Raw genomic sequence first — 13561 nt, 5'->3', positions numbered from 1 at the left:
TTTTTTTTTTTTTTTTTTTTTTTTTTTTTTACCCAGTCCATAAGTATAAATAATAGATTCTGTGCTTCTGCATTAACAGAGGTATTCTAGATAGGATACCACCCTCACATTTATGAAGTGCTCTGTACATTTGCAGACTATATGACTAAAAAGATGAATCATTCTTTCATTCAACACTCGATCAAATAGGAGTGAACTTTGGGATGTATCACTGTATGTCAATGAAACACAACACTAGTAGTATTTGGTTAAAATGATAATTTTTACAAATGAGTCCACAAAGATACACAAAAAGAAGACTCAGACACGTAGCACCCCACCTCTCAAAGCTGAAGAGCCATGTTAGCACTGGGTGCATCAGAAGGAGCAAGAAAGCAACATTACAGGCCCGATATTGCAACAAGGTGAGGTGATGCATTACTGCAGCCCCATCTAAATAAATAACATATTATCATATTACACTAATGTCATCATCCTCCAGCCAGGGATTGCCAGGTCTTTTTTGTTGGGTTTTATTGGGCAGGAAATCGAGCCTACATTCCTATCCACACATAAATTTTCCAGCTGAATGTTTTGTGTTCATGCACTGAACTGTGCATTTCTGGGAAACCTTGACAACACTAGTGTTTGGCTCAGTTAGCTTACTTAGCAGGCAAAAATAGGCAGCTTGCCTACCATTTGGTCTATAACTCATCCACATGGGAGCAAGGATAGTGAAATATTCCTACCTATACTAGCCACTGCACCTCATTCAAACATCTCTTATTGAATTCTCAGCAACCTCAGCCAACCTGAACACACTCACATCAAATGAAAACCTAATTTTCACACCTTCTACTTTCATCTTTCAACTGTTGCTTCTCCCACTCCTGACCCTTAGACAGAAGTACACTACATCACTGTCCTTTTAGAAATTCCATTTTATACTGGCTTAAAAAAAAAAACAGATATACAAGCTTCCTACATAATATAGTAGCAAGAATTATTTATTACAACCTTTTTACCTTTTCCACTTCCTCTTCTATTTTTTTTCCACTATTTCTTCCATTTGCTAAAATTAGACTGTAAAATGAGGGCAGAATCATAATTTTTATTTCTCTAAGGCAACATGGAAATGTGTGCCACTCTATAAATATTAAATGAGACCAATAACAAATAATGTAGGCTCGTGAATGGTCTTATAAGTCCCATGTTTAGTAACATTAATTTAAGAACATATAGTACCACACAATACAAGCAAGTTCAGCAGTTTGTGCATCCAAAAAGGTCTCGTTCAGTCCTACTCATCAGGACTTAATTTAGAAGGTAATGAAATACCAGCCAAGGTGTTAATATAACTATCTACAGTTTAAAGATGTGCCAGGAACTTCATTATACATGTTCCCTCTCAAATTCTGGAATCCCTCTGTTGTCTCCTTCTCAAACATACCGTTTCCCATCCTAATAAAGCTCTCCTTTACTGTATAGATTGCATAAGCCTCCAGACAGGTTAACCTCTAGGTCAGTGAAGGATGCTGAAAAGGCTGCTGTTTTCACTGTCTGGGGCTCTGGAGAGCAGCTCTTGGAGAACTGTCTTATTTGCTTTCACAAAGCAATGACTTCTGTCCACAAAAGCAGCAAGTACATTGAGGCTGACTCAGTTAAAGCACAGCCCAGGGTAAGCCTGGGAAATGTTGACACTTTCCAGCATGATTCACAACATCAGAGTCACTCTGCGGGTTTAGGTGTTTAGGCGCGCTGGCAGAGATTCCTTAAAGCTGGGATTTCTCCTTAGTGTGGTACTTTATATAAAGAAAACCCTACATATTTCGACTTTAATTCAAACTCTTTTAAGCGAACTTCTTCCTTCATAGTTTCTCCTCTGATTTTCCCATTTGGTTCTTTATATTGCTTTTTTAGTCCACTCCCTTCAACTAAACAAATTTTACTATAAGTTTTCAAATTAATTTTTCCTGAAAAGTTTTAATATCTTCTATTTCAAATTAATTCTCTTTGATCTTTTTGCCCTGATCTTCAGTCTGTCCAATCACTTTTTTTCTAACCCAAGCACAGCATATTTTTTGGTTGTCTTCTTGTTCGTGATTTATTTCTGCTATTCCACAAAGCTATATAAACGTAACTAAATTGATATAAAAATTGGGGGTTTAACTGAATCACTATTATTTTGCCTGGACAACTGATCATCACATACAGTACCACAGGGTCAGTGTGGGGTTGGAGTTCAAGTTCCTTAAGTATTCACTAAACATTTGCTTTACAAGCAGTCCAATGTGTCCGCTCTGTGACTGATGTCACATATGGAATGTGGCAAACACTTTTCCATCAACATTTTTTCAGAATTTCTAGAAAGCAGATGGTCCAACTGGGCACCCTGGTCCCATAAATCTGGGAGACTACCAGGGAAAATGGAAGGGTATGGCTTATCATTGGCTTATGGTGAGCTTATCAAATAAGAATTTAGCACCCAAAAATCAACTCAGATTCTTGGTTCTAATTTCTGCTAAATGGTTATTACTGCAAGTTATGAGTTTTATTTTACGACGATTTTTCTAGATACTAATAAGAAAAATTATTTTTCCCTATCCATAACTGATAAGCAAATCATACACACTAGCACTAGTGTGGCACAGTATAAATAAGTTTCTAGGTTCAAGGTGACCTAAATAGTAATTCCTGTCACAAAAGTCATGTAAAGTAGCAAAGGAATGGAAATTAATAAAATGAATGCATCTTACCGAAGAAAGGAAAGTAGAACAGAGGGTGAAATTACAGCTCTCAGAAGGCCATGCTCTGGTCTGATGCAAACTCTTGCAGAGGCCGACTAACATGAGACATGAGTTCATGCAAATGAAAAGTTTGGTCAGTGCAAAAGAATGACATGTAAGCTTCCCTGACCCAACTACATCTGATGTAATTAGTATCGTTTTAGTTAGTGCTTGATTTGGACCATTAATCTTAAATATTTTATGAAATGTTTAAAATTATATAGAACAGGTGTACTCTAACTAAACATGAGTAGATTACTCAGAAAACAAAACTACACCTAACAAACGCAATATTTTAATAAGCACAAAACCATAATTCAAGCTAACTATTCTTTCAATGTGAGACAATCTTTCTCCAATTAAATCCACTGCTCATTTTTAGGCATTTTCTAATATACCAGTCACTGTAGTTTGTCACAGTCCTTTAACACAGAACAAAGAAAAACCCAGAAAACCTTACAGAACATGGAAAATTCTGATTTTCATCTGTAATGTCTAACCTATCTAAGGATTTCAATGATAAGTACATGTTGACAATTTAGCAAACCTCTTGCAATATCTGGCATAGTAAGCCAGTAAGCAGGTAATATGTGTGTTATCCCAAAAGTCAAACCGTATCATAATTGTATCATCAGCGAACCCAAAACCAGGTCAGATTTCATATTACCATAAATCATCATGTAAAAATTGTCCTCAGAACATGCTCTTATATATGGAGGAAATACAGAACAAGCATAAAGCTAAACATCCTTACTGCCACATCCAAAAGCAAATTCTGTTTATTTCAAACAACTCAAGCCTAACTGCTACATTATGAAACAATTGTTCTCAGCAAACCAGTTAGTTTTCAAATTGTATGTTTCTTCATGTACATTATATACAGGTATATTCATACCCGTTATATCAAAACACTCCAACACTCTTACCTTCTGATGGTTATCATCTTGGGTATGTAACACTGCAAACTCTTCCTAGGAGAACATGCTCCACACAAATTCAGGAGCAACAATGAAGTCACTGGCAAACCTGTCCACTTTTATCTTCATGGTTATGAAGATAAAGATTAACTTGAAATTTTGGTTTTTTTCCTTTTCTTTCCCAGTGAAAGTACTGATTTCAAAAAAAATGCTATTACTATAAACTTCACTACTGGGACAGGTTAGGGCACAGACAGACTTCAGTTCTGCTGGTGACCACATCCTCTTGCTTAACATACTAGCTGAGGAATGTAATTTTATATGAGTCACTTCTGAGACCTAGTAATATCTTCTCACCCATCATGCTGCTAATGTTGTTGTGAGCACATCCCAGGTTGTTTTCAGTAATTCATTCTCAGTAAAACTATTTTTCTAGTCATGCAGCTAGTAGGAAGGATATGAACTGTACTTTCTAAGCAGTTGTTTTCTAACCTTACAAAATGCTTTTTATAAAATGTACACAACAATAAGGTTGTCTTCTCCCATTCCTACAAGCAGTACTATAACCTTTAATCTTTTTTTCTGGGAAGGAAAATTTTGTTTAAGCACTGAAAAGAAAATGCAAAAGTCTTTCAAATCTGGATATTGAGCTAGGGGGTGAAGATGGGAAAAGCTGATAAAACTGAAGACAGACATAATTGAAGACTATTACTGCTGAACACTGATGCTGAGATACTTGTTACTTGAGATACATCCAGCCTGCTTGGATATCTGTGAAGCTGGTAGATGAAGTGATAAACCCTGCAGTTTCTATGTACCCCATGACTTCATGACTTCAGAGGTATGTTAGCATCTTGGAAAAAAGATTTTTAAAACCATCCTGGCAAACAAATGTATGAGTACTTTTATAGAGGATGAGGCCCACTAATGTAAGTGGATTTACTTGCCTGAGAGACTGGTAAGTCAAGACAAATTAGAGTGAGAATGGTATATCTAAGGTGAAATAAAGGTTGACAACCAGGCTTCAGAAATGATTTTTTGTTGTTGTTGTTGTTGTTGCTATTTCCTTCCCAACATTTAAATCCATCTTTCCACAAAATATCAATTATCAGAATTCAAATAATAAAATCTGCTTTGCTAAAAGCTATAAGGGGAACCTAACCTTCTCTGAACAGGGTTCAGAGAAACTCTGAGGCATTTAACACAAGTACATTCAAGTGAGTTACTGCAAGTCTGGGAAGAGTAAACAACTAAACAAGAGCCATACTGAAGTCAATATCCCTAAAGTTACTGAACCCATTTATAATTTTCAGTTCATCCTTATATTTTTAAACAGATGTACCCAGCCAATATCTTTGTAATTAGTCTGTGGTACACTGAATAGCAAATTTTCTCAGATGGACTCAATACCACATGCTCCCATACATGTCCAAAGTGGAAGGCACAATATAACCATTTTACAGAACTCTCAGGAATCAGACAGGAGCAGAATAAATCACTCTGCGAACAAGCTGTGTACCAGGCTTCATTAGTTATAATTACCCCCAAAATATGCTCAGCAGAATGTGCACGTGTCATCTGGGAGTGACACACAATAGAGTGGGCAACTTATAAACTCCTCCAAGCACAGAAAGAGTCCATAAAACAACTGGCTTGTGCATTTGGATTCATGTGATAACACCTCCTATTGCATAAGCCACCAGATGACACAGATGGGGCAAATACAAACAAGGAACATTTCTTTTGTATAGGCATTGGACTTCATTTGATGCCTATTCAACCAACAAGCTGAGAAAGCTGAGTATGAAACACTAGATCTTTGTGTGTCTTTTTTATTTCCCAGATTGTGCTACACTTGCTCAAAATAATGAAACATGTATAGTTTTAAATACTTTGAACATAATGACTTAAAGAAAAAAAAGAGTGAAACAAAACAAAACAGGATGTTAAATTTAACATAGTTATGCACAGGCAAAACCAAATACTCTTCCCCAAACTTTAAAAGAAAACATAATATTAACCAGCATCTCCCTTTCATACATCATATTAACCAAAAGAGTACTGCTATGGAGATTTGATAATGTGAAAATCTTGGAGGTGAGTACTTATTTACTGTAATAAAACTATGCTTTACTCAGAGGGAAACTGATATTCATATACAGTTCACTGTACAGACTGATTTAATGCAAGTTAAACTTGCTCATATATGTCAGCATTTTAAAACAAACACAGAAATATATATTGTTTGGATGTTACATGTGTAGGCTACTGCATGTGTACACATATTGATATGAATGCCTATATGTCTGTTTACTTCTATATTTAAGTGTACAAACACAAACAAATAGACCCATATAAAAATACAGACACACATATGTGTACACACTCAAAAAGCACCCTACACCTTTAGGTGGCATATGCAGTGCCTATACTGCATACATTTCTGATGTGCTATTAAGGAACTATGTAATATCCTCACATCTGTCAGCTACTTCCAAGAAAACCCAGAAAGTAACTCCAAAACTCTGACTGAAGAATATGTTCAGATTAGTAACAACATTAATCACGTGACACTGAGTTCTGTGAAACTGCTCATACCCACAAAACAAATACCCGGTTATTTTGATACATTGGACTCTAACTGAGGTTCACAGGCTTAGAGTGGTAACATGAACTGTCATGGAGAGAGTTGAGTATATCCACAATGTGTAAGATCAGTTAAGGTCTATTATAAAATACCATCAGTTAACCTGTGATCTCTCAGGTCTGTGCATCAGTAACACTGTGTAGATGTAAGCAAGGACAGAATTTCACCTGCTTGGCCCCATTTCCATGTAGTGCAACTGAGGGGTCAGCTTCAGTATTCATGCATTCAATGCCAGCAAATCCATACAGTGCTCACAGGCACAGTGGCAGCAATTTCCCATTTTTAAAACATCAGAGAAGCATGAACAATTTGTGAATAGGTTTTTTTTTTTTTTTTTTTTTTTCTTTTTTAAAGAAACAGATATTGAAAGTATCCCAGCTAATAATTTCATTCTGACACTTGAGTTTAAAAGGTTAAGTTACTATCTGAAGAAAGGTAATCTGGCTGCCTTTCATAGCAGCCTGCAAGCTCTGCAATCTGCATAGAGAGGGGCATTTGTCATCATTAGCTGAGCAGTGACAGCTGGCACCTAGGGTGTCCCAGATTCAAGAAGTGGCAAAGGCACTCTATTACCTTAAGTTGCCATTAAGTATAGCATGCTTCATAAGGAGCAGTATTTTCTTTTTGTTATATAGCATGAAATAACAGCAAGTAAATGAATCTGTATTTTTTTAGCATGGAGAACGGGCTGATGTACAATTAGCAGTTGCCTTTAGACAAGACACCAGGTTTATTATATGAGAAAACATCCAATTTGTTTCATTTGAAAATAACTACAATTGGCTCAAAATTAGGGCAGTATATTTTCCTTCAAAGATATTCCAGACAGATTGATTTGTAAATTTTATTTATGGACATGACAAATTGTGAATAAACCAGTTTTTAACTAGAGGCATTGTACTGTCACTTCAAGCTAGAAATGCCTAATTCCTTAAAACAGACAGGTTGTTAGATATAGAAAAAAAAATAGTCCTACACTGACATATAAGCTAATGCAGTTCATTAATGCTTTGAAAAAATACCCGATGGAGCACTATTTTAATAGCAGGATCAAAAACTTCAAGTATATTCTTAGAGTGTATATTTAACAGTTAAGTATTCCGCATTTTTTTCAAAACACTTCCACGAGATTTTGCAAATGTTTTCATACTTAAGAGTGTATTTAATAAACGGATTGTGTAAAAGTCTATGAAAGAAGTCGTTTTCATACTACCATCAATTATTAAATCTATGAAAGACTGAAGAAATTGTTTATAAACATTAAAAGACCCTGATTTGGTTAGTTTTATAGAAACCAAATACAAAGCTAAAAACTAATATGCCTTGAAATTAAAAACAAACAAACAAACAATTTTTAAAAAAGAAGAAAAAACCCTCATTTCTCCACAGTCTCTCAAAGTTGGAAACATAATCCATAATGCTAGATTTTGCATTATTATGTAAACTAGTTTTTCACAAATAAAACTAATTTTTGTGTTAATGTAAAATCTATGCAAATACATGCAGTCATTTATCAGGGAAGCTGACAAGCATTCCATATTGGAGAGGGAAAATGAAACTGCCTCAAGAATAGGGGCAATTAATTATTTCTGTATTTTCTCTTCCTCTGTCTTGAGGCACAAAAGTTATCCATCCAGTTAAAACAGCAAATGAAATAAAGAGATTTTTTTTTTATTTAAACACATATGGCTTTTGCCTGCAATACTGATCACCACAAGGTCTACAGATGCCCGTGGCTAAATTGTACACTGGCAGATGCACACAAGGGAAAACTGTGTTAATGCAGCGTGGTGAACGGGGGAGGGGGGAGGGAGAGAGGACTTCTTTTACCCCATCAAGATATGCAGTTTGCCTACCAAGAGTGGATTGGGTTAATCATAAATTTAACCTGCAAAGTTTTTTCTTATCTCTTATGTCAAAAATCTGAATAGTACTTGTAGAAGAAAACACCCATGCAGATCCACACAATTTTGTAAGGTACAGATTATAAATAATGGGCTTGCCAAGATAAATGGTTATATTATTTCATCTTTACAATTAAGGACTAATAATACATAATGAATGTACTCACAGAATATAATGGGAAAACTGTTGTCCAACATACTTGCTGTCATTTTTTACCTACTTAAAGAAGCAATCTCTTGAAATGTAGCTAAAAATTGCAAGCATTATGGCACAACCTAGCATGTGTCATATACTCTTCTGTGCTTCAGAGGGCTAGTAAGAGTTCTGCACTTGTTAACTGTTCCTTTTGATAAGGTTATTTTAAAAAAATTAAGCCAAAATTAGCCAGTTCATTCCTGGAAATATTTTGCAGAAGCAAGCAAGAAATAGACATGGTAAAACATTCACTGAAAATAAGACAGAATCATGCTGATCACAGTAACCTCTCTCCTAGTGGGCTTGTACACACTGCATAACTTTAAAATCACCACTGTAATGACCAAATAAAACCTAAAGAATATAGTTACATTCTATTCTAGACATGTATTTTGAGTATGTTGCACAACGTAAGTATATCCACCCCATTAAAACCAGCATTGGCAAAAAAAAAAAAATACCCAAACCACACCACACCACACAGGAGGGTTTTTTTCCTGGAAGTTTCCTTTAATTTTACAAAATAATTATGCCGTATCAAATGAAACTGTAAATAAAGAAGATTCAGAAATGTAAAATAATAAAGATATCTCATTTACCTCGTCTGAAACCAAGAAGACTTAAGAAAAAACATTGTCACTACCCTAATAGATACACTGTAGGTTTTTTCTTCTTTCAAATGGCACTAATGTATTATAAGCAATAACATGCCCAAAAGGCAAAATCTATTTCTACTATTAAGAAAAATAGATAGTAGTATTTCTTTAAGATAAACAGATATTTCCATAAGCAGCTGGTATTTCTCTGTCAACAACTGTATTGGAGATTTATGAAATTACAAGACTACGTGCTATTTTTGTAGTCTTTCACATTTCAATAACACCGGCACTATGCGACAAAGCATCCAATTCTGTATGTTCTATCCTAGAGCTGGGCTGAAAAAAAGTTAGGGGGAAAAAGAAAAAAAAAAAAGTTAGGGAAAAGCAGGAAGGACAGTAGGTGGTCTAGGTTAAATTTCCAGACCCAAGTAAGAGGAGAACTAGCGATATTTGCTGCTCTTAATAAGAGACTCATTTCTCTTCAGATAAAATATTACATTCTACCATGACAACGTTCACCAGTTCAGGAAAAAAAGTTCAGAGTGGTGGTGGGAAAATTAATACATTTTAATCTAAGTATCAAGTTTTTCCTGAAAAGATCTCTTCCCTTCTTCCTTAAATAATAAGCTGGTTGACATGTTTATAGTACACTTATAGCTAGGATATTTTTAGGAACAATGAATAAGTGTTTTTAGCAAGTAGGTTGCTTATATTCAAGACTGTTAAAAGATTCTGTACCTTTTGGGAGTTATAGAAATAATCCTGAATATGCAAAAGTACATGAAGAATACAGTTGTAATAGAGATTTTGAAAGCATAATCTTTCACTCATTTCTTTGAATAACCTCACTCCCCATGTAAAGGGTTTAGAGCAGATTAGGGAAAGCATTTTTGTGGGACCATCTTGTTAAAATATGGACAAAACAGCACTGTCCTTTCTCAAGAAGCTAATTCAATACTACTGCTAAAACACAATAAAAGTAATAGGGAAGTTCTGCTTGACAGAAGAGTCGATACTTGGGCCCAAAACATATTTCCTCACCAACGCCTGTATTTGATGCATTAGATATTTTAAAGACACACTGTATTTCATCCTATTCAGATGTTAACCTCCAAGTGTTATCCCACTTTGGCCCTGATCCTGCAAATAACTCCCCATGCTCTTAACTGTGAGCCTAAAGAAGCCTGTGACCTCACCAGAACCAGCTGAATGTTTCACTAGCCATGTGTGCATTGGCAGGATCAGGGCCTTCATAAGGTTCAATGAAACTTATTAATCACTCAAGATCAACTCACTCAACTCTTCCGTTCACTGCTATTTGGAAAGAAAATATCGGAGTGCTATACACTACATTAAAAAATAGAAGTCTGCATTGAAATATGTTAGGCATGTCTTTTTATATCTAAATCAAGATGAAATGAGTTACACAGGTAATGTCCCATAACCATGCTATTGTAAGGGGAGAGGACAAGTTTCGTTTTACCTTAGAGGGACTTAATGTGCCCCAAGTATTGGCAGCATGAAAATTATCAGTAAACACCTAACATGACAGAATGTAGATGAAAAGATGGTGCTTACTTATAGCTTTATATAGGCTAGTGTTCAAAGATGTTAAGCAACATGTTTTCTGCTGATTTCAAAAGCTCTAGCAACTACCTACAAGACGATGTAGTTTGGTAGCTGATACAAAACCAGTTTACAGAAAAACACCAATCACAAATATAAGTATGTTCAAGATGATGGGTTACTCATAAAACATAGTATGAACAATCTGAGTGATGCCATAATTTATATAATGATGCATTTCAAATGCTCCCACACTTCAGTTTCAAGTTACATTTGCTACTGCTCTAGTCCTCTCTCAGACAATGTATTCCAGGGCTAGAAGTTACCAAGGGGAAAGGTTAGTTTAGACATAAAGTCTTCGGAAGCTGCTCATCCAATACATACAGCTTTATTTTCAAGGTCAATGTTGAATATTTTCAGTCATTTAATCATATACAGCATGAGAGAGTAATGAGAGTTCTGCAGTGTTGGATGACCCACTACAGATGTAGTAGATTAAAAGGCGCTAATCCCCACTGATTCCATGCTCCTCTCACAGTTCAGTAGAAAAGAGCATTCTCCAAGCAGATCTTTTTTTTTTTTTTTTAAAAAAAAAAAAAAAAAAAAAAAAGTGTTGGACTGCTTAAATAAAACGCTGTACTTTAAGGAATGTCTGGCTTTGGAGAAGCTGATGGAGAAGTAAACCAAATGAATAATTCAATGCATTTTTTCCCCTGCTTGAATGTTTCTGCAGTTCAAGCTAAAATTACAGTTGTGTAAACTCCATGTTTACTTTTGAGATGTAACATTTTAAAGAAAACAAATCAATTATTGGCTTTTTTCCCCTTAATGGAATGCAGAATAGAGGAATTTAAAGCATTAACAGTTCAGACCTAGGATGACTAAGTCCAACACTAATGAAAACTCTTTTCACGTTTGGTGGTTTGCTGTTTTTTTGGGTTTATTGGGTTGTTGGGGTTTTTTTTGTTTGTTTTGGGTTTTTTTTATCTTTAAGGGGAAGAGAATACATACACATATTAAGTTTAGCACTGATGAGTGCTGTGTGATGTAAAAAGGAACTATATCACATTTTTTTAAAAAAAAGGAACAAAGCATTCACAGAAAACGGAAGAAAAATGTGTGCATACCTAATTATACAGAAACTTATATCCAAAAAGCTAAATAATTAAATGCATACTATCATTAAAGTTGAACTTTTGCAAACACAGCAGCACTTAGATTTAAACTTAACTTTTCATTTGTTGCGAAATGTGAAGTCAAAAAGTAAACTACAAATAATAATATAGAAAATCACAGGAAGGATGAACTATCACCAAAAAAAAATGATGGTGCGTATATTATATAATCTGACACTTAAAGCAAATGCGCACAAATATCTGTCTTTAGTTTTCCTACATGAAAAAAAGTAAATTTATTGTTGCTGGCAGGATGATATGGATGAAATAACCAGGATAAGGGGGGGAAGGGGAGAAAGAGGAGCCAAGAAATCAGATCCATTCAATGAGCCTTCAAACTCACTTCACCAGTAGGGATAAATAATTTAATCAACTCAGCTTCGTTTTTTTTCCAAGCTCCCTAGCGCAATAGGCAGATATTAAAAAAATAAAACTTTAAAATTCATGAGTAGTTGTGTGTGGAAGAACTATCACTATATAATAAGAAATATAAAGTGATATCAATGCAAGCACTTTTCTTGTGTATATGCATTTACATGTGCATTTTAACTCACACTTTTCACCATATGAAAAGGAATTATTGGTGAAATTTATATATGGAACTTTCTTTTTTTATTTCTCTTTTTCACATTACACTTTGAGGGGTGGGTGAGTACCTGCAATCAAAGATTTTCAGCACCATTTGGCTTTTTGGCTAACATGAGCACTACGTGACAAGGTGCTGGAGTTTGAAAGATTTGAAATAACAAGCAGAGTTCAACAAATGCTGCTATAGTACTTCCTAATTAAGGGAAAATATCTAGAAAACAGTAATTTAGTAAAAGTCACCAATATCATATGGTACCATTACCATGACAAATGATCAATCATCATTTTAATGAGGTGATTTTAATCCCAATTTTCCAGAACAAGTCAATACATATAAAAATAAAACTCAGTGATGAAAAGGTGTTCCTTCCTTTTATAATTTATGAAGGATATATGAATAAATACAGAGAAAAACTAACTGCACTAAGTGGTCAGAAGCTTCGAAAATATTAATATTTGATGTAATATATAGTCAGATAGACAATAATTTTTGAAATCTAAACCAAACCACCGACTTGTTGCCATGTGAAACGATCAGGTCACCTCAGCAGTTACATTTCAGTGGTTGACTGGTGTCAGTGATGCCTAAATCCACAGATTTTCAAACTATCCAATGTTTACGGTGTGTGTGTGAAATGAAATGATGTAGTGAAGTTAACAGCAACCTTTAGTGCCAAACATCACCCAGGCAAGACTAAGGCTAATATTTCCCATAGCCACCAAGATACAATAAATATATATAACCTGCATTACCTGATATCGTAGGTTAATCTTAGCACTGTATATTAAAAACTCTGATTTAGGATATAAAGCGTAGCTTTTATTTAAATTAATTTTGCCACATTACGAAAATTAAGATTACTGACAGTTTAAGGGTACGGCCTATCGCCTTTTGCCTTTAGCAACTGGATTTACGGAGCTAAAACCCACGGGGCAAAAATAAGCAACACCTCGCCCGAAACATTTCCATCGTTAACGTGTGGCTCGGCTGCAGCTGAAGCGATGAGAACTTGGACGGGGCCGGTGTGCCCCCTGCGCAGGAAAGGGCTTTTCCCTCGGCGGAGATGGGAGGAAGGGACAACCTTTTGTCCGCCTGCTTTAACTTTCGTTTTTACACGGCGCCGGTATGTAACCTCGCGGGGAAGGAGCTCTTTCTTTTTTAAATCGCAAAGCAGCCGCCCCCGACGAGGAAGGGCCGGAGGTT

At 35.4% G+C, this 13561-nt stretch overlaps 1 protein-coding gene across 1 annotated transcript in view; it reads right to left on the bottom strand.

Moving 5' to 3' along the window:
• The window catches only part of NBEA (neurobeachin), a 414406-nt gene that overhangs the window by 136573 nt on the left and 264272 nt on the right, over positions 1-13561 (bottom strand). The window contains exon 42 of the mRNA XM_026862195.1: positions 2736-2821. Coding sequence (XP_026717996.1) covers positions 2736-2821 — 86 coding nt within the window. The remainder of the gene's footprint in view (positions 1-2735; positions 2822-13561) is intronic.

Source organism: Athene cunicularia (genome assembly GCF_003259725.1).
Source record: "Athene cunicularia isolate RWA chromosome 1 unlocalized genomic scaffold, athCun1 chr1_part1, whole genome shotgun sequence".
Classification (NCBI taxonomy): domain Eukaryota; kingdom Metazoa; phylum Chordata; class Aves; order Strigiformes; family Strigidae; genus Athene; species Athene cunicularia.
This window is presented reverse-complemented; position numbering and strand designations above follow the sequence as displayed.